We start from the raw sequence: 21,148 nt of genomic DNA on the forward strand, positions 1-21,148 counted from the left end.
AGTTATGGCAATGACTGTTGTTTAAAATACAGATAAATACAGTTAGGTGGAATACATAACTAATACAGAACAATCGGTACATTTAAAAATGTTGTTGAATGAACTAAAATACATATAAATACATTCTAAATACAACAATCAAAAATTACTATACAAAATAGAAATCAGTGTAGGCCACATCGAATACATATAAATACATCTAAATACAAGAAGAGACAACCACTGTACAAGCTAATAATCAATGTATGCGGACTCGAATACATATAAATACATCTACAATTACCTTGTCGTTCTGTGTTTCCAAGCTAGTTCTTTTAGCGACCTCTTTTTCCTTACTCCCTGAAGCATCATCCATAAGTTTTCTTCTCTTTTTCACATGAGGAAGTGTTGATTTTTTCGAAGATTTCTCAACTTGACCTTGTTTCATATGGTTATTGCGTATTTTTGTTCTCCTTTCTGCTTCAGTGGTTGCTGATGAACCTGCAAATACAGGTTCCGCTTGAGTGATTTGTAAATCGAAAGATGGCCCATCGAAATTGAGTGCTTTAGTGGGTATACCTCGGATAACCCTCTTCGGAGTTGTTGAATCAGCCATTGAGAAATTTCAAGTTTTCTGGTGAAAACATAACAATGGTGAATATTTAAAAAATAATAAGTGAAGAGAAAAAGAAGAAGCTTTAATCGGCCAAAAATCCAAAAACTTTAACACTTACCACAACTTTTTGGAGAAAAAAATTGAAAATTGAGGGAGACAATGGCGATGTGAGAGAATCATGGTTCAACAATGGGGAAGACAATGGCGTTGTGAGAGAGAGATCGTGAAGAGAGAAATAAGATACTATGCGGTGATTTTGGGAGAGAATAACTGAAAGAATGAGAGAGAAAAATATTAGACAACGTATTTAATGGCTTAACGGTGGTGTATACCATAAATACATATTTTGCTACAAAAACTAAAAGGTAGCTATTAAAAATAATATTTTAAAAGAGATTTTATTTATAATAAATAAGGTGTAAAACTTTGCTATAAGAGGTAAAATTTCATAAACCAAATGCTAGAGCTATTAGAGAAAGATGTGGATCCATTGGGCCTATGAACCTGGGCCGTCCAAATTGAGTATAGGAAGCCCAAGTTCTACCTTCAAGCCCAAACATAAAAGAAAATAAAAAAACAATTTTCAGTAAATCCCTCCTCCTCCGTTTCTTGCTCATCATTCCCTTTATATTTGTTCATTCCCTTTATATTTGTTGCGGAAAAGGTCCATTATTATTCTTAAACTATTGGATATAGCTCAATTTTGTTCTCCGTTAGCAAACTGGGCCATTAATATCCCTCACGTTAGCAAACTAGACCAACAATGCCTTCATTTTAACGGTTGTCCACATAAGCCTTCTCAAAGGCATTAATCAGCTGACATGGCATCCATATAAGCGGATCTCTTAAGCATATTCAAATACCCCATTAGCCCGTAAAAGAAAATACACAATTCTCAATCAAATATAGGATTAAAAAGGGAAAAAAACCCAAAAATGACCTTATGGTATTCGAAATGGATCAATTATAACTTCCGTTTAAACTTGAGTCCAAAAATGATCATGCTGTTATAGAATGAGTCTAATAATGCCCTTGTATTATTCGAAATGGATCAATTATAACCCTCGTTCAAATATGAGCCCACTAATGACCTCGCCGTTAAATAATGGGTCTAATACTGCTATTTTCCTCAATTAGTAATGATTAGGGGTGTAAATGAATATTTAAAAATCGACTAAATCAACAGAACCGTATCATGCCGAACTGATTTTTAGGTTTCTTTTAATAAAACCGAAGGTTTTTATATAAATCTATAATTGTACCGATAATTAGGGTAGGTTTTTTATTTTATAAAAATAAACCGAAAAAAATCGAACTGTACCGAATAAATTTACATGTGAAACATATATTTATATATTAAGTTTAAAAATAATAATGTATTAAAATTTATACATTATTTATATTAATACATTATTATTTATAAATATAAATCTTAGACCCCATTCTTTAACGGAAAGGTCATTAGTGAGCTCAAATTTTAAACTTATTCGACCCATTCTTTATAAATATTAGACCCATTATCATTTTTAAACTTAATAAATAAATATCGAACCGTACCGAATAAATTTACATGTGAAATATATATTTATACTGGGCCTAATAATAGGTCCGATATATTTACATGTGAAACTTTTATTCACATGTAAATTTATTCGGTACGGTTCAATATTTTTTCGATTTATTTTTATAAAATAAAAAATCTACTATAATTATCAGTACAATTATAGGTTTATATATAATCCTACGGTTTTATTAAAAGAAACCTAAAAATCGGTTCAGCACGGTACAGTTCTGTCAGTTTAGTCGATTTTTAAATATCCATTTACACCCCTAATCATTACTAACCGAGGGAAATAGCAGTATTAGACTCATTCTTTAACGGCAGGGTCATTAGTTGGCTCAAATTTAAATGAGGGTTATAATTGATCAATTTCGAATAACACAAGGGCATTATTAGATCCATTCTATAACGGCAGGGTTATTTGTGGATTCAAATTTAAACGGGATTATAATTGATCCATTTCAAAGACCACAAGATAATTTTTGGGCCTTTTCCCATTAAAAAACATAAAAGGTCGATGAGATAAAGATAGCATATTTTACCCATAAAAAAATAACCGATTATCAATCAAATATAGTTTATCTACATTGGGCTAAAGTTGATAAATCATTTGTAGACTAAAGTAATAGCTTTTTGTCAAGGTACGTGACCTACATCTTTATCTTCTTTTACCTTCATCTTTATCTACACTTTTGTCAATAGTTTTATGCTATATATAAAGTTTTGTCGAGACCCTACCGAAAGCAATTAGCTTTTTCTTTTCGTGTGGTATCTTTAATATAGTGCTAGACACACTGTAATAGATGGATTTGTGTTTGCTTTTGTCTTTCCCAACTCCATGGAGATTGCTGGATTTTTGTTAGACACTGTCATTTCGTCGAGCACCTTGTGTCCCAGGTAAAGCGGTGATCTTTAGAGTCTAGCTGATGATACCCCTGGCCAGATGACGTCTTGGTTATGTTCCCCACATCACTAGGAATCGATTTGCACTGATTTTGGTGCAACTGGATAGCTGATACTCCCTTTCCATTCAGGTCTGCGACGGCGCCGATTTGCAGAAAATTGGAGATTCCTACGGTTGAATTGTGTGAATTTCGGTGAAGATGTGTGTTGAATGACGGAGATGTACTGGTTTTATGGGTATGGCTCGTCTCTCCCACAGCTTGAAGCAGGGGAGAGGGCAGCGCATCCATGGCAGCCTATTCTACAACATGTCACCCTAGAGAGAGGACAGAGCGTTTAGTGTTTGAAAAACGAGGGTTTGGAGTTTTTTTGCAGATCTTTTACTTTTTTAATCTTATATTTGATTGATAACTGGGTATTTGTTTTATGGGCTAATGGGTTATTGGAGCAGGCTTGAGAGAGTTCTGCTTATGTGGATGCCATGTCAGCTAATTAATGCCTTTGAGAAGGCTTATGTGGACAGCCGTTAAAATGAAGGTATTATTGGTCCAGTTTGCTAACGTGAGGGACATTAATGGCCCAGTTTGCTAACGGACGACAAAATTGAGCTATATCCAATAGTTTAAGTATATTATTGGACCTTTTCCGATATTTGTTGATGTCTTCCAAATATTAAAACAGTGACAAAGAAAGAAAGAATGTCGAATAATGAGCTGTAATGGCAGAAAAATCGTAGCTTTCATCAAATCTGGAACATCAGTTCACATCCCAGACGCCTTAAATCTTGCTCACAAACTCTCTCGATAAAATTTTGTAAGTTTTTTTTTAGTTTCTTTTGAAAATTGAATCCAATTAATTCTTTTTGCTATGTTGTTAATTCCATAAGCGTCCTTCTTGGACATTGTATATGTTAGTGGATGACCTTTTATATGCGTTAGTAAAGCACAGTGCTAAAAAGAAATCTACGCTGAAGAAATTGGCATAAATTGTTCTTGTGTTTCACTTTATCAGAGAGATCGATTCCTCCTGAAGTCTTATTTGACTTATTATATTTAAGAACCTATTAAAAGTCAAATCATTAGGAGAGTATTTAGTTTGTGTTGCTATTCTAGTTAGAGAAAACCAAAGTGCAATACTTTTCTTTTCCAAAGTATCAGTTCATCTCGAACTAATGAATAAATAGCAGATGCAATAGTGTTCCTAAATTGTAGTACCTGTTATTTTGGGAATTTTGACAGTTGTGGTTGCCACCTTGCCTTCTTGTAGCTTTTTGGTTTATTCTTTTATATGTTCTACATCGTTCATGAGTCTGAGCATTTTGGATCATTGTGAATGCTCTGAGTTTTCGAGCCAATCCTCAAATATAGGTCCCTTAATAGTTTGCTTTTAGAAGTTGTCTCATAATTTAAATTATATCTCCGTATGCAACTCTAATACTTTATCCACTTCTTTATAGTCTTGGAGTCAGCAGCTAATTCTAGGAATCGGTGTACATTTGGGGAATAAACAGCTCTTGTAGTTAGAAACCAATTCTAGATGGACGAGCCTGGTCCATTGGAGCTTCTGAATCAATTAGAGGGCATATTGGGGTCCGATCCTCTGATGTAAGTCTCACCCTCTCTGTATATGGACGCAATTATAATGGTTATTTAAATGATAATATTCCATTATTTTGTTTTCCTTTTCTGTTTGTTTGAATCAATAATCAATAAGACCATTGTTGGAGTGTTTACTGTAGCGTCGTATGAACCTAGCTAGTGGAGTGACGTAAGTTTTGAAGAACTGTCTCATGACCTTCCAACAATAGTCCAACAATGAAGCCCATGAGCCATCTGAGCGTGATAAAGGAACCGTTTGTTTGGAGCTGTGGATTTCTAGGCTATACAAACATTTTCATACATTAGAGTACCTTTGTTGTACTATCACATCTTTTTGAAACCCAATGCAATCGTTTCTTTATTTTTGAATCCCTTAAATCATTTCAACTTGTACATTTGGATTGGATGTCATTGCTTAAACGTAGTATTACTAATTTTCCACTTCTCAAGGAAGCCTTATTGTTTACAAATCATAAGAAGGAACTCCCATTCTTTTGAATCTTAAGATATCTCTATTTCAGAACGTTCTCTAAAAGTCAATGTAATTTCAGCTGAGATGATAAACTTTTATTCTCGTACTCTTCTCCCTAGCATTTTTCACCTATCCACTTATTTCTTATTTTTAATCTTATTGAGATGTTGAGTTCAAGAGTGATGCTGTCATTAGCAATCTGACATGCATCTCCTGTGTCCAGAGATGAAATAGGGTTCATTCACCCATCCCAATTTTCTGCATTAAATGAGGATATTGGGACTCCTTCAACATCTGTTGGTTCTGTGCCAAATTCAAGTTTTGAGACAATTTTCTGGGCTAGGGATCACAAGCTGGGCATCTCAACTAGGGTTCTCTTTCCACTTTATGTTGCGGCTAAAAGTGCATTTGCGGATGCATATAAAAATTATAAAGTGCACCATAGCATTTACAATGAGAGAGATGATAAAAATTCTTCAACCTGTCCCTCATCTTCTCCACTTAGTCTCGAAAGTGAACTGATGAAGCACAGCAGGGCACTTTTGCTTCTAAGTAGTGATTTTGGCACAGCGTGGAATTCCAGGTTTGTTTTGAGCACATAAAAATTTTGTTTTTTAATTTCATTATAAATGGTAGCAGCTGTCACTAGCTTTTTGACCAGATACATACCTTTTATGGATATCTATCTTGACAATTTAGCTCTGGAGCAGAATGTAATGTTTTTAATCTAAAGAGCAATACAAGACTTCCATAAAAGCGATAATGGAAATGGCGAAATTTAATGGTTGGACTATATTTTTTTTTTTTTTATCAAAAAGCGAAATTTAATGGTTAACTCCTAGAGCTATGGTGTCTGGGTAACATCCTTAATGAAGTCTTTCTTTTGTGAGTTAAAGCGCATGATTTATATCGGGAAAAAGATCAGTAGAAACTTTAATCCTGACCATATAAAGTTTTTTCCCCAGGAAGCTAGTTCTGTCAAAGAAGCAATCTCTTTCCATGTTCATGAATGAGCTTATCTTTTCATCTGCGGTTCTCTCGCATTCACCTAAAAGTGAACAAACATGGAGCCAAAGGTAACATACCTCTCTTCTCATATGTAATTCTTTTTAATTATTGTTTTTGTGTCCATTCTGTTACATGGATGTACCTTTCAATTCACTCTCTCTTTCTCTCTCTGGTCGCTTAAGATTCATTTTTCTCATATCGAACTTTGAAACCCTGTTTACTATAAGCTCATGCGTTGGATGTTAAAGATGAGGCATGGTAATGGCACAGTGACAAATTGGCATATCTGCGCTCTCGAATCCCCTTTCTTGGGCTTATGATTTTTGGGGCATGTTTTTTTTTTGGGGGGGGGGGGGGGAATTAGGGTTCGACTTGCCCAATGCTACTTGGATCTGAACAAAAGCTAGCGAGTCATCACAGGAAAAGAAAGAAGAAAACAATGAAGCACATATTTCTCAAAGTGAGGTTGATACAACATTTTCTTAAATCTTTTCTTGGAAATTGATGTTTGTCTTTTCTGGGAGTTAGTTTGAAATGAATTTTATTCTACCCTTTCAATGATCAGTCATTCGTGATTCTTATTACTGTTAATTACTGATAGGAGGTGGGTGATCAAGATGCTTGCTGGAAATTGTTCAAATCTGCAAGAGATTATGGAAAGAGAATCCGAGTTAGTGAAAAAACTGGCTGAGGTCTTATTTTGGATCGTACTGTAAACAAATGAATATTTATAGCCTATTGGTTGGCACGATCTGATAGTTACATTCATTGATACTAGGAATGTTACCACTGATTCTCTCGAGATGTACTGGTTCAAATTCATATCTGTTCTTGAAGTACTTTGGTTCTATGATAGAAATCGTATGATAATTTTCTGTCAGATGAGTCCTTATAACAAAAGAAGCTCTATCATTCCCAGAAAACTATTTCTTCTTTTTATTTTTTCTATTATTTGTGGAGGCTCAACCAGCTTGGATGAATCTACTATCAGTGTTTGTACTCGTTACGCAAGTTACTCACTGAGATCTAAGTTGGCTCTCATTGTTGTTACAGAGATCAAAAATGAACTATCGTGCATGGAATCACCGTTGCTGGTTAGTTTCCTACATGTCAGGGGAACAGGTGAGAGAAAGGTTCATGGTTGATATTTTTTGTGCGATTTCTTGCCAGTTGTATTTCAGTGACTATGTGGAGAATGCAAAGTTTTAGTCAGTGGTCATAGTCTCTTATGGATTGTGATAATGTGTTTTGCATATTCCTGATTTTCCCTTAAAGATGGGCTCAGTTTTCTTCAACTCCAGCCAATCATCTCAAGGGCATTCATCTCTTGTTGCGTTCTTCTCTTTGAAATATTATATACATTATGGTACACACAATTCTTAACAAATGGATCTAAATTCATGCATCTAGGTGCTACAGGAGTTTAACAAGTCACGGCAGTGGGCTGACCTCCATATTGCCGATAACTCTTGCTTTCATTACCGTGCAGTGAGTTTCCATCACAGAGCTATTATTTATGTCTAAACTTTCTGCAAATGCTGCTGGCTAGTTGTGAACTAATCATGTGTTTGCCATTTGCTTATAGAGGGTGAAAAGCTTTATTGATGCCCATTTGTAATATATGCTAAAACATTTCCATCAGAACCTTGATTTGCTTGGTAACACTGAAAAAACCTATCAATCCTATAAAATATATAATGGTTTGTGAAACCACTTGTTCCATTCAAATTTCAAATAGAGGAAGGCATGAAAGTATAATGTTGTTTATTTGGTATATTGGTCTACACAGCGATTGATGCTTCGTCTGTTTGAAGATTCACAACATAACAAGGATCAAGATGCTAGCTTTGATCCAAAACTCCATGAATTGTTGAAGGTACACTTTTGCTCATGTGGTCGTTTCCTCAAAATTGAATGGCATTTGCCGGGGAATCTTAGTAGTTCAGTTGGTTGGCTAATTGAACTTTCACCTTGTTGGTGAGGGTTCAATTCTCCACCATGTAATCCCCTCCCCCATTTCCCCTTCCCCTACCCCTTATATTGTAATAATAATTTGAAAGAAAAAAAAAAAGATTATATTTTCCAGAATGTACTCAGAAGATGCTTATAGGGGAAGGCTTAGCATTTCGTGTGAACTTTTGGAGTTTCTTGAAAATTACATGCTTTTCACTAAAAAATTCCTTAAAATCTCCTCAGAAAATCACAGAGGCTCAGCCCTAATTAGCCAACTATGAGATGCACTAGAATCCTTTTATCTAGTAAAGCGCATGAGGTGTTGCAGGAATCTGTGTGAAAAAGTACCGAAATTTGAAGTTCCTGATGTGGAGGCGGGAAAGTTCTAGTAAAATGCTCAACTAGTTCTCAAGCTTTTACGATAAATGCTAAAATCCTGGAGTAATATCTGGAATTGAAGAAGTGTTACTTTTCATTCTTGTTGTTTCTGAAATCAGTAAATCATCTATTGTCAAATACGCAGCAAGTAGCATCTTACTATTTGCTAAATCTTTTTTTTGGGAATGTCTGCTGATAGGAGGAGTTCAACTGGGTGGAGAAGTTGATAAAACGCTATGTGGGGAGAGAGGTATGCATATCACTGTAATTTTCAGAATAACAATTTCTTTTGGTTGTATGACTTGGTGAAGTCTGAAAGTTTCCTCAAGTCCCCCCAAACAGTTCTTTGGTGCATGTTGAATCGTAGCATTCCCATCAATCGTCTAATATTGCACACTAAGTTATGTAGATTTACAAAAGTAAGTGAAACGTCTAAGTTGACAGTAAGGTGTTGGAGTGGATATACACCATCTCCTAGGAAATTTATGGAGAACTATCCTCATTTTGAATCGGAAGGATAGGGGTAAGACTGCGTACATCTTACCCTCTCAGACCCCACTTGTGGGATATTTCTGAGTTTTTTTTTGTTGTTGTTGTTGTATCCTCATTTTGAATCGCCTGTCTATTTGAACTTATAATATCCTTACTGCGATCAAGAGAATGATCATTTTGGTGTTTTGATTGTGTTCTGTTATATATTCTCATATCTACTGCTTCAACATACAAGATACGATCAGTTCCATGCGCAAAATTGATTGCATCAGTCTTTTATCTGTTTCTGTATCTGGATTGTCTTTTGATTGCTTCATGAAGATATTCCAAATTCTTACAAGCTTGAAAGCTTAGAGAGAAAGCCTGTCTTATGTTACTTTTTTTCTTCCTGTCAGGCATTGTGGCTTCATCGTCGCTTCCTCTTGACATGCTGGATAAAATATTTTGTGCGCGGTGATCATGATAGATCCTTGTCTTCTAACCAGAGAAACATCAGGACAGTTGACATTGACATGCTCATAGATAATGAATTAGAACTATTCCGTTCCTGCACAAATGTACCTGATAGTGACTTTGCGGACTATCAAGCTCAAGCAACATTTGCTGCAACTTATATGATGTGGCTCAAAAAGGTATTATGCTTCTTCATATTAGTTTCGAGTTTGCAGTAATTTCTAAGCTTTTCACGCAGTTGATTTTATTTGTTTTGTTATCAGCAACTGTCGATGACTCTGTCAATGGATATTCAAAAGGTGGGAACGAGCAGGTTGAAGTCAGTCCTAACTAATGCATACCCAGAAAAGAGCTTCCTTTGGAATTCTTTGCTTGAGCTATGTGAAAGCCCATAGCCTTCTAATAAGAGAAGATGAGGAAACTATAGCAACGTTGTCGTCTCTACTTCATGGATTTAAAATCCTGGTGTTGCTTCATATTTGTTTCAACTTTATATTATTTGTACTCGCTGCTCTGGTGAGCCCTCCACTTCCAACCAAGAGGTTATGAGTTCGAGTCACCCCAAGAGCAAGGTGGGGAGTTCTTGGAGGGAGGGAGCCGAGGGTCTATCGGAAACAGCCTCTCTATCCCTAGAGTAGGGGTAAGGTCTGCGTACACACTACCCTCCCAGACCCCACTAGTGGGATTATACTGGGTTATTGTTGTTGTTGTTGTACTTGTTCTCTCCAAACCACATCTCCAGCGAAAAACGCAATACTTCTGAAAAGAACCAGAATGAAAATCTCTATGCTCAATTTTAGCTTAATAAACAGTTGGGATAAAAAGCTACTGGTAATCTGTAAAATACCTTCTAGGATAAAGAGGCTATATCCCTAATGCACAAAGAGATACCAAGGATGGTTTAATAATCTGTAAACATGATTCATTTGTAAGCATAAAGATTTGGGAGTAGCCCAATTGAACCTGGATCTTCCTGGATCAGCTCATGAAATTATTTGGATCTTCTCCTTGTATAAATAGCATATTTTGTGCAGCGATGGACACACAGTCAATCGGTCAAATTCAATTACTATCATTCATTTAGTCTTTACTAGTATTTTTTGGACTTTTTACTAGTTTTCTTTATCATAGCTTGCTTAAACTTTAAATTAGCCAATGGCTGGTGTCCGTTTTCCACACTGAAGTTTAACCATGATGCTTCATTGAGCAAGTCTCGGAACCTATAGAGGAGAAGTAGAGCTCAATCTCCATGATAAATCGTCTGATTATAAATTGGAAATCATATCAAAGTGAAGAATCGAACTACTTATAAGTCCAATTCAATTTTCAACTACAACTATGTGCAACGATAGATGAGTAAACCATTTAAATTTGATGGAAGTCTTTGTCCTTGTCGTAGAGATCAAATTACAATCCATATTGTGTATTTCTGTTAGACGGTTAGCATTGTAACATGAATTGCTTCAAAACAACCCCACACAAACACGCACCCAAAAAAAAAAAAGTGCTTGAGGGTGGTCTTTGCAAATTTGAAAAGTATAGGGGAGGTCCATATCATTTTCCTACTTCTTTCTTGTTCATATAGCACACCAGGTTTTTAGCCTAGGGTTTTATAGTTTCTTCAGCCTCAACCTCAAAAAAATCCTAATGGAGTCTCCTCCACCCTCCTCCGCCGCTAAAGTCAGCCGCGCCACCTTAGAGAAGGCAGTAGACGCCCTTCTCAAATGGAAGAATTCCAAATCAAAAATCCAAAAACCCCAATTACTCCCACAAGATGACTTCATCTAACTTAACCTCACTCTCAAGAAAATCCCACCAAAAACCTCGTACCAACGCTTTCAAAATCCCTTTCCCTCATCCTCTGAGCTTTGCCTCATCATTGATGACAGACCCAATTCACAACTCACTTCAGATGATGCAAAAAAGATCATTAAATCCCAAAACATACCTATTACTAAAGTCATCAAAATTTCAAAGCTCAAGTCTAACTACAAACCCTTTGAAGCAAAAAGAAAACTTTGTGATTCATATGATCTTTTCTTGGTTGACAGAAGGGTTGTTCATTTGCTTCTTAAGCTTCTTGGTAAGCAATTTTTCAAGAAAAAGAAGCTTCCTTTGCCTTTGGATTTGATGCACAAGAATTGGAAGGAGCAAGTGGTTTAGCTTGTGGGTCCGGGTTGTTTTACTTAAAGACTGGAACTTGTTGTGTGATGAAGGTTGGTAAGGTTTCAATAAAGTGCATTAATTGTTGAGAATGTGGTGGAAGCAGTAAAGGGTGTTATCGAAGTGGTGCCTAAGAAATGGGGTGGTGTGAGAAGCTTGCATTTGAGGCTTTCTGATTCTTTGGCATTGCCTTTATATCAAGCCTTGCCCGATATCAAACTCAAGATTCAGGGGTTTAAGGAAAAGAAGTTGCTGAGGAGAGAGGTGAAGAAGTGAGTAGTGGTGATTTAGTTGAGGTTAAGGAGAAGGGGAAGAAGAATAAAGGGAGGATTCATGAAGTTAGATATATGGACTTTGACACTGGTGTAGTAGATGAATTGGGAAGTGACAAAGACATTGAGGAGAGTGAGGATTATTGAGTTAAGAAAGTAAAAAAGGGGAAAACTGAGAAGGGTAGTATATTTTTTAGTGAGTCGAATGTTGAGAAGAAGGAAAAGAAAGTGAGAAAAGCTGAGCAACAAAAGATAAGTAAGTTGTCTTTGAAAGATGGAAAGAGGAACAAGAGTACTAAGCTTGGGAAAAAGCTGAAGGATGGGTCACTGAAGGCAGAGTAAGAGAAGCAAGATAAGAGCATAAGAATAATTAGTGTTGTTGAGAGCTTTACTGATAACAGATTTTTTTTTCAATTTTGAAGTATTCGGCAGGCTGTGCCTTAAGACTTTGTTTTGAAGCAAATTTTGCATCACCTGTTTTTATTTGGATATTATTGTTGTTTTTTGTTTTCCCATCTCTCAATTTTAATTTGATAGGATTTCGTAGTTCAGATTTTTGATGTGCTTGTTGTCCTTTTTTGTTTACGCTATTATTCTCTTTGGACAGCATCACTCTTTGAACAGATTTGCTATCAATGTTTAATTCTTTTTGCCTCTGAAAGCTGGTTACAACAGCTCCTCATGATCTGAAGTTGCATAATTTTATTCATTCATGAGAATTGAGATGACCTGATTTGGATTCGACCAACGCGCTATAGATTTCCAGTGAGAATGCTGAATCCTGGATCTTTAATCAGTTTCTCGGTCTCCATGCTCAACCTCAAGGCTTCTGCATCCTGAAATCTCCCAACTGATGCATAAAGATTTGAGAGTAACACAAGCTGACCAGAATCTTTCTGAATCAGCTCATCAAACTTTTTCGCGGCAAATTCTGCTAATCTTAAATCACCATTATGCACACATCCGTTTAATATAGCCCTCCAAATAGCCTTACCTTCTCCATCCTTGAACTTACTTACATCAGGTAAATAACCTGCTCGAGCAAGTAAATTAGCTCCACAGCTATAATGTTCTGCACCCAACTCTGATTCTATTTTCTTCTATCATTTGACTGAAAATCAACAAACCATCACTAACCAATCCTGAGTGATTACAAGCACTTAAAATGCTCAAGTAAGTTGCACTATCAGGTATTCCTCCCCTTTCTCTCAACTCATCGAAAAGGGAGAGAGCAGTTTCTCCGTGGCCATTGATACCATACCCGTTTATAATAGCATTCCATGATACAATATCGCGAAAAGATGCCATTTGCACGAAAACATTGTTTGCAAGTTCAACAATCCCACACTTTGAGTAGGTTGATATGAGGCAATTTTGAATACTTGTATAATTTGTAAGCCCAGCTTTTATAGTATGGCAATGAAGCTGCATGCAGAGTTCTAAAGCAACCATTTCACTAACAGCAGTTAGTGCAGTCACCAGAACAACCGAATCAGCGATGACATTTTCTTCAATTCTAACGCGAATGAACATACCTAGTGCCTCTCTCGGCCTTCCATTATGCAAAAGTCCTGAAATGATAGATGTCCACGATACCATACTCTTCATTTTTGATTGATTGAAAACAGTTGTTGAAGAATTCAAGTCCTCACATCTTGCATACATAGTAATAATTGTATTAAGTAGAGGAAGATCTGATCCAAAACCATGAGTTATTACTTGAGCATGAACAGATTTTCCCATCTTCAAGTTCCCCAAAATTCCACAAGCTGAAATGAGATTCATTAAGATGAGGTTGTCATAATCATTCCCTGAATCTCTCATATGGAAGAAAAGCTTTGTAGCGTCCGAAGCATATTCAAGGTGAACCAGTAAAGTCATCACTGTTGACCAACTGATAAGATCTTTCTCTTCCATTGTATCGAAAATTTCCCAAGCAGCAGGTAACTCCATCAAATTAGAATACAGAAAAAGAAGTGAATTGTTGACCTGTACATACGACACGAGACCAAATTTAACAACCATAGCATGAACTGATTCACAAAGACATTTAGATTCCATAGCCACACAGCTCTGTATCAATGCCAATGCTGTCATTGAATCAGGAAACAAACCAGACTTCTGAGACCTATTAAATAACAAGAAAGCCTCTTCAAAGAGTTCATTATGTACAAATGCACTGATCATTACATTCCATGGAACAAGTCCTTGACTTTTTAAGTTCTCAAAGATCTTACTACAGTCACTGATATTTCCACATTTTGCATAAACCTCAAGAAGGGAAGTGCCAACAAATGAATTATCTTCCCACCCCAACTTCACTATCAGTCCATGAACTGATTGACCAAGTATTAAGTCCCTCAATTCTGAGACCCCCACAAGAATACCTACAATGGTGAATGAATTTGGCATTAAACCAATATTTCTCATTGAGGTGAAGCATTCAACTGATTTTTTGTGTAGCCCATTTTTAGAATAACCATGGACCATGATTGACCAAATAACTACATTCTTCTCAGGCATTTTCTCAAACAGCTTATCTGCATGTTTAACTCTTCCCATTTTCATAAACTCACTTAGGATTCTTGACGATTCATATAAATCATACTTCCTAGCAGAACAGAAACACTCACTTCTGCCAACAAATAAGGGAATAATCCTTTTAATTACCCGGGAATATTTTTTAACTGAATCAAGAAACATCAGCAAATATTCTTTAGCAAAAAAAAAAGCAAAGGGTGTTTTAGTCAAACCTTAGATAACTTAACGTCCTCAAGTGACAGTTACTTCACAGTACAGAACACGGCACAAAAAAAATATTCCTTAATTCTTACCACAAAAAAAGGCTAAGAATCTCCACGGCTTCCACACGGGCTTTACATATAAAGCCACGTGGCATACCACGTCAACTCGTCTTCAACTTTAGAACCGCCTTTTTTCCATTTTCTTATACCTTAAGCTAAATCTTGCATAAATCTTCGAAACCCATCTCAGATTTTTATAAAGTTCATTCCTTTTTAAGCTAAAACTTAGAAATCTTCAAACCCCATCTCAGATTTTCCACAAAGTTCATTCCTTTCTGTGTTTCCAAACTGGGAAATCAAGAATCCAAAAAAACTACTATGTCTTTTCAAAATTCAAATCCCCCAAAATTATACCCACAAGTCATTGATTCAAACCCAGAATCAACTTCTCCATTTCTTTCCCAGAAGAACCCCTCAACTTATTCTAGTTCTTCTTTGTACCCCACCATTGACATGAAAGATCTAGCAGAAAATCTTTTCCCAGATACAGAAACCAATAAAAATGCTGACTTTGTGTCATTAGAACAAGTGATCGTCAAAATCCCAGGTACAATAGTTCATCTGATTGACAAAGAACGTAGTATTGAACTCGCTAGTGGTGAATTTGAAATTGTTCAACTTAAACAAGGTGACAACGTTGTTGCTGTTCTTGCACGTGTCGGTGATCAAATCCAATGGCCTTTAGCCAAAGATGAGGCTGCTATAAAACTTGATGAGTCTCACTATTTCTTCACTCTTAGAATCCCTTCTGAAGCAAATGATGAAGATAATTTACTCAACTATGGTTTAACTATAGCATCAAAAGGACAAGAGAGGGTACTAAAGGAGTTAGATTTAGTATTGGAAAAGTACAGTGCTTTTAGAGTGGAGAAAGTGAAGAAGGATAATAAAGGAGTTGAAGAAAAATGGTGGATGGCAGCAAAGGATGTTTCACCAGAAGAAATGGAGAAGAAAAAAGAGGATATGGAGAGGAGTTCTGCTGCTTATTGGACTACTTTGGCTCCGAATGTTGAAGATTATAGTAGTAGTATTGCAAGATTGATTGCAGCCGGGTCGGGTCAATTGGTGAAGGGGATATTGTGGTGTGGTGATGTTACTGTGGATAGGTTGAAGTGGGGAAATGATGTGTTGATGAAGAGGATGGGAAAGGGGAGTAACTCTGAGATTAGCCCTGGGGCTATGAGAAGGATGAAAAGGTACAGTCTTTTTTGCATTTCTTTGTTGAATTTTACTCTTTATTGAGCATTGATTTTGAACCGAACTTGGTTATATTTCATGTCTTCAACAAGTTTAGTAATGAGCATAATAACCTTATTGTTTCGATATAGAAATGAACCTATGATTGGCCTGGGGGGGAATTTATAAATGAACAATTTAAAAATCTTCCAATTTCTTATTTACTATGTCGAATGGACCAAATCGAGGAACAATTTAAAAAAAGATTTTCACCTTCTATCACAAAAATGTTTCACTAGAAAGTTTTAAGGAGAGAATAAATAGGAGGCATGCCATCTTTCTGCCGAATGATTACCAAGAATTTGAACAAAAAGGGGATACTGTTGATAAAAGACCGTGGTCAACTGAAATTGACAAGTTCTATTCAAATGGAGTTGAATGAATAGTGAGGATTGACATAGCTTACCTCATCTGGTTTGGAACTCAGCCATAGTAGTTGTTGTAAACTTGTAATGAATTTTACTCTCTTGATCAATTTTTCCTGTTGCTTTGTTAAGTTTGTTCTAGTGAAAGATTGAAAGAGATTTCTTGCCTTATTTTTATGCATATTGTATTCTCATCCTTTTAGGGTGAAGAAGATGACAAAAATGTCAGAGCAAGTGGCAACTGGCTTACTCTCAGGAGTAGTGAAGGTCTCTGGATTCTTCACAAGTTCTATTGCAAACTCTAAAGCTGGTCAGAAATTCTTTAGCCTTCTTCCTGGAGAAATTGTTCTTGCCTCATTGGATGGATTCAGTATGTATTTCTGCTCGATCTCTCTTTTTTTAGTTAGTTGAACATTTTCATTTATTTGTTTGGCGTTGAAGTTAAGGAAAATAAAATCCACTTGCTGTCTTATAAGAAGAACATGAACTATATTATCTTCCTTATAGACTCCTGATATTGTTGGTTTTGCTACATCATTACAGATAAGGTCTGTGATGCTGTTGAAGTGGCTGGAAAGAATGTGATGTCAACAACCTCGACTGTGACAACTGGGCTTGTGTAACAGAGGTAAATTTTGCTTTTTCAGTCAACACCATTTCCTATGTTGGTACTTCCCTTATTAACCAAATTGTGAGGCGGAGTTTGTCTTTGTTTTGTATTCCTAAATGTGGAGGTTAGGAGCAAACTTGGGTTAGCAGAGTATCCTAATCTGTATTTTACTTGAATGATGTTCTAGATCTTCACCCCAAGTGCTTTTTCTTTTTAGAAGAATTTACCTAAATAGCCGTCCACCCAAAAATAGTTGGTGGAAGTGTATGTATATATATAATCAGTCGTATAATCCATGTATACCGCCTAGGAAAAGTAAAACAGTATATCCGACCGGATATTTGTGTAAAGATGCTTTCTTTTTATTATTAAACTACTTGAACTCGAGTCATTTGCTTCCTTAAGCCATGTTCACACTAAAAGAGTTAAATTGGATGATGATAAGATTCACTTTCTAGCAGGGTTCTTTGAACTCACATAGCAATAAACCTCAAAAAGTATGGTTCTTTCTTGGATCGGTATATGCTTAATGGTGGAACTTATCTTGTTACAGGCACGGTGACCAGGCTGCAGAGATGACACGTGACGGATTCGGTGCTGCAGGACATGCTATTGGAACTGCTTGGGCTGTGTTTAAGATAAGAAAAGCTCTCAATCCAAAGAGTGCTGTGAAACCTACAACCGTTGCAAAAGCTGCTGCTCAAGCTAATCTTGCTAAGCTGAAGAGCAAGCAGAAGTGATATGTCGACGTCGATGTTCCATCTTTCAATCTCTTAACTGCTTCTAACTTCCTCAATTTCTATAGAGAGTGATACTTGTATTATCTATTATATCAGTTTAGAACTTGCTCTTTGCTTGAGAGATACTTTAAGAGGATTAAGGATGTAATATATCTATGAAGTTTGAATTTGCATGAATGAAGTAGTATGTAAAAGTTTTCTGTTGTGTTTTACTAGTTCAAATATTATCTTATAGTGAACTTGACAATGGGTTTTTGTCGTAATAGAAACTTGAGAGGATTTAAAGTAATATACGCTTTCCATCTTCCCTGCAAGTGCAGGAGCTTTCTTGAAATCAATTTATTCCTCTCAAGAATAGGATGTTCTTTTTCAGAAAATTCCTGTCTCAAGAAGTATAGGGTTGCGCATTTTTCCTAGAAGTGTCTCGTCGGAATTTAGAGAAAAGGGTGGAGGGTTAGAAGAAAAAACCAAAATATGACAAGAATTCTTGAAATTTCTTGGGATCTTCATTGGTGCTGAGCTAATGGAAATGAATAATGTGCGCTCATGAATCTTAATATGTTCAGCATTTTTCATTTTGTTCTTTTATTACTACTTCCGAGTTCCATTTTTCCTTGATGTACCGTCAACTTCTTATCTTACGCGAAATTCTTTTCAATAAAATTTGTTTGTGAGACTCAAATTAAAGACCTTGTCTATTTTACATTAGAGTGTGTGATTATCTTATTGTTTAAAAGCTTAATAGTTAATATGCTTTAAAAAATACTTAATGTTTATTGTTTGACCAAAAAATGAATGTTTTTGGCTAAACTAATTGAATGTATTTAATTTGGGGTTAAGCATAGTTAATATTAATAATTTCAAATATGAATTCAATATGCGAATACCGATAATGGTAGATATGAATTCAATATGTGAATACCGACAAGTGAGACTTGCTCAGTTGATAAAAATACCTCCACCTACGACTGTTAGGTCCTGGGTTCGAGTCACGCTGGAGGGGAAGTATGAAAACACTATAGATACTCCTAATTTGGGAAAGATTTAAAAAGAAAAAGAAAAAAAAACTGCACTAAGGTAAATAAAGGGAATGATTCACCCAAAATCGAATAGGATAAAAACGGCTCTTCTTCTGGCCACGATGATTGATAGATAGATATAAGAATTTTTGAAGTCTTTCTTGGATCTGCCGTAAAAGATGTAGAAAGTATTTTTGTCAAATAAGTTCTTGTCAGAGGGAGCCCACAAGAGAGAAAGCTTAGAAAGTAGTAAGGTGTCTATGGGGCTTGCCTTACAGGTAGTGACTATACCACTTACATATCGAACAGATCTTACTCTCAATGGAGTCATTTCGATATGACCTAGGAACTTACAGAATACCGAACTTGGATAATCGGTAGAAGAATGATTGGCTATCTCCCTTTCTCTTTATAGTGGCATGACCTCAATTAACCCTAAAAGTACAAGTATAAAGAATAAATAACGGAATATTCTCTTAAAGGATCTATTACTGAACTAGCCATTAACTACTCCCTGATACTTGACCTCGGCCATAACTGGTTGCTCGGCCATGAATCCCCCTTAGTGATTAGTCGACCTCAGCCAAATTACCTATGACGACATCGCTTCGTGTTAAATGCCCTTGGGCAGATTTTGACCCATAAAGTTAGTCCCTCTGATTATCGAGGCCGTCTTTTGCACGTCCTCGGTGAGCGAACTTCGCTAGTTTTAATTGGAGAGATTTTAGGCAAGCATGTCGAGTAGTAACGTTTTCGGTGAGGTGATAAAGTGGCACTTCCTGAATCATTAACTTATTGTTACGTCATTTTGGAATGACGTCACGATGTCGCGCGTCATTATGACGCATTTTCTCGATGTATTGCGTCATTTCTCGAGCCCCTGTCGTTTTGATATCCGTGTAGGATATCGACGGTTTGTGTTCTTGATTGTGGTGCCCACGTTCTTATAAATAGGGATATAAGACCTTTTGCCTCATTTTTAGTGTTTTTCGAACATGGGATATTCTCTCTTCTCTCCTCCTTTCATTGTTGTTGCTTTTGTTACCTATATCTCTTCTGCTCTTGCATTTTTTTCGATACAAGAACAAACAAAAATGGTCAATACAACCAATTCAGGGGGGGTGCCTGATCCTTCCCCCTTGGCGGTTTGCATGCCTCCCCACGATGATGAAGTGACCATGGTTGTTGAAGATGACAACTTTCCTACGGTAGAGGAAATAGTTCCCCGTAAGGAAAAAGATAGGTCTGATTTCTCGAAGATGCCCGAAGATGACCCTGAGATGTTAGAGTCGTTGATGATAGAGGTGGCCATTGTCAAATTTAGGGCTAAATTTAAAATTTCTGCCCACATAGACATCATCCCAGCGGGGCGTGACGTGGTACAAATACATCTCCCTGGGTACTGCGCCTTCTATGCATACCCCTTCTTCGTAGATTATTCTTTTCCTATTCTACCTCTGGCCGAAGAGTTTTGCCGCTACTACCGGGTGTGCCCGACCCAACTCTCCCCCTATATTTACAAGCTCATCCGTATGATTTCAAAGTTCGCAGAGTTGGCCGGGGTCGAGGTGACCATCCGTCACATGATGCATCTCTTCGCCCCCAGTTTTTTCAGTGGGACGATGTTACATCTTCGTCACCGGGGAGGCAAAAGTATTGTGGTAAAAATGGACGATAAGGCCAACCACCAGTTTTGGCTCAACTACTTTTACGTCTGAACTAAGGACGTAGTGGTGAATGCGAACGGGTTCCCTGAGCTTTGGAACTATGCTCGTAAGTACCTTTCTTTTTCCCTTTGTTGCACCTTATACTGGTCGGCCTTGATTATGCTCAATTTTTCCTTTTATGCAGCGGAGGCTGAGCCACCTTCCTTTGTCGAGGATATTCACGAGTGGGTTAGACAAGTCCTTCCTCATACAGTAGGGATTCGTGAATGATTGAACTTCCACGCTAAGTTCGGGCCCACGCTTCTCGGTAAGTTAGCTTATTTTCGTCTTCGAATTTTTTTGGTAGGTCGCCTTTTATCTTTGTGGGGGTTGATCTTGATTGATTTGATTTTTTTTTATGGCACGAAGAGGTCCGAGGAGGTCAAGAGCTCTTACTCCTGCATTCCGCCAGGCGATCGCCACAGCGAAATCTATTTTGGTCGCAATTATGTCTAAGCCTGTCAGGCCGTCTGCCTCTGTTCGATCTCCGATTTTGGCGAGGTCAGCTCAGCAATCGGCGGCCTCGACATCTGGGACATCGGCTTGTCTATTGCATTATTTAGTGGATGAGTCATCGTCGAGCGAAGAGGATTTGAATCCATGAAAAAGGAGATCGGTGGATGTCGGTGATGGTACAATTCGAGCAGTGGACTCTACAAAGTGTGACCATGAGCCGACCATTGTTGTGCCCGAGAGTGGTGGAAGTCTGTCGTCTGGAGTTCCATTATCAACGGGAGCAGTGGAAGGTATGCTCTTTCCTAAGGTTGGGGTTGTTGGACAGTTCATGGAGGTCGGCGATAGCGTACCTAGGAGTGAGCCG

At 37.1% G+C, this 21,148-nt stretch overlaps 3 protein-coding genes and 1 pseudogene across 7 annotated transcripts; 3 read left to right on the forward strand and 1 right to left on the reverse strand.

Annotated features, from left to right (window-relative positions):
• The first annotated feature begins 2,862 nt into the window (after positions 1-2,862).
• LOC107816425 (uncharacterized) lies at positions 2,863-10,496 on the forward strand. 5 transcript variants are annotated; one of them, XM_016642146.2, is made up of 14 exons: positions 2,914-3,053; positions 3,191-3,415; positions 3,511-3,596; positions 3,741-3,872; positions 4,516-4,663; positions 5,353-5,712; positions 6,095-6,205; positions 6,739-6,829; positions 7,191-7,259; positions 7,548-7,625; positions 7,927-8,013; positions 8,668-8,718; positions 9,356-9,592; positions 9,677-10,496. In XM_016642146.2, exons 5-14 carry the CDS (start codon positions 4,596-4,598, stop codon positions 9,806-9,808), a joined length of 1,284 nt encoding a protein of 427 aa, XP_016497632.2. In that variant the 5' UTR covers positions 2,914-3,053; positions 3,191-3,415; positions 3,511-3,596; positions 3,741-3,872; positions 4,516-4,595; the 3' UTR covers positions 9,809-10,496. The 5 variants fall into 5 exon arrangements, with proteins under 5 accessions (XP_016497630.2, XP_016497629.2, XP_075094199.1 ...); XM_016642144.2 differs by having other exon boundaries at positions 2,863-3,053; positions 3,191-3,596; XM_016642143.2 differs by having other exon boundaries at positions 2,863-3,053; positions 3,191-3,872.
• A 427-nt stretch (positions 10,497-10,923) lies between these two features.
• LOC107816426 (uncharacterized) lies at positions 10,924-12,399 on the forward strand (annotated as a pseudogene).
• Positions 12,400-12,600: 201 nt separating this feature from the next.
• LOC107816424 (pentatricopeptide repeat-containing protein At4g13650-like) lies at positions 12,601-14,410 on the reverse strand. Its single transcript, XM_075239189.1, has 2 exons — positions 12,976-14,410; positions 12,601-12,881 (listed from the first exon to the last, which is right to left on the reverse strand). The coding sequence occupies exons 1-2, from the start codon at positions 14,408-14,410 to the stop codon at positions 12,601-12,603; spliced, it is 1,716 nt and encodes a 571-aa protein (XP_075095290.1).
• Positions 14,411-14,804: 394 nt separating this feature from the next.
• On the forward strand, positions 14,805-17,812 carry LOC107803418 (senescence/dehydration-associated protein At4g35985, chloroplastic-like). Its single transcript, XM_075238099.1, has 4 exons — positions 14,805-15,848; positions 16,457-16,623; positions 16,797-16,881; positions 17,417-17,812. The coding sequence occupies exons 1-3, from the start codon at positions 14,971-14,973 to the stop codon at positions 16,874-16,876; spliced, it is 1,125 nt and encodes a 374-aa protein (XP_075094200.1). The 5' UTR covers positions 14,805-14,970; the 3' UTR covers positions 16,877-16,881; positions 17,417-17,812.
• The last annotated feature ends 3,336 nt before the right edge of the window (positions 17,813-21,148 follow it).

The sequence above is a fragment of the Nicotiana tabacum genome, chromosome 19 (assembly GCF_000715075.1).
Source record: "Nicotiana tabacum cultivar K326 chromosome 19, ASM71507v2, whole genome shotgun sequence".
NCBI lineage: Eukaryota > Viridiplantae > Streptophyta > Magnoliopsida > Solanales > Solanaceae > Nicotiana > Nicotiana tabacum.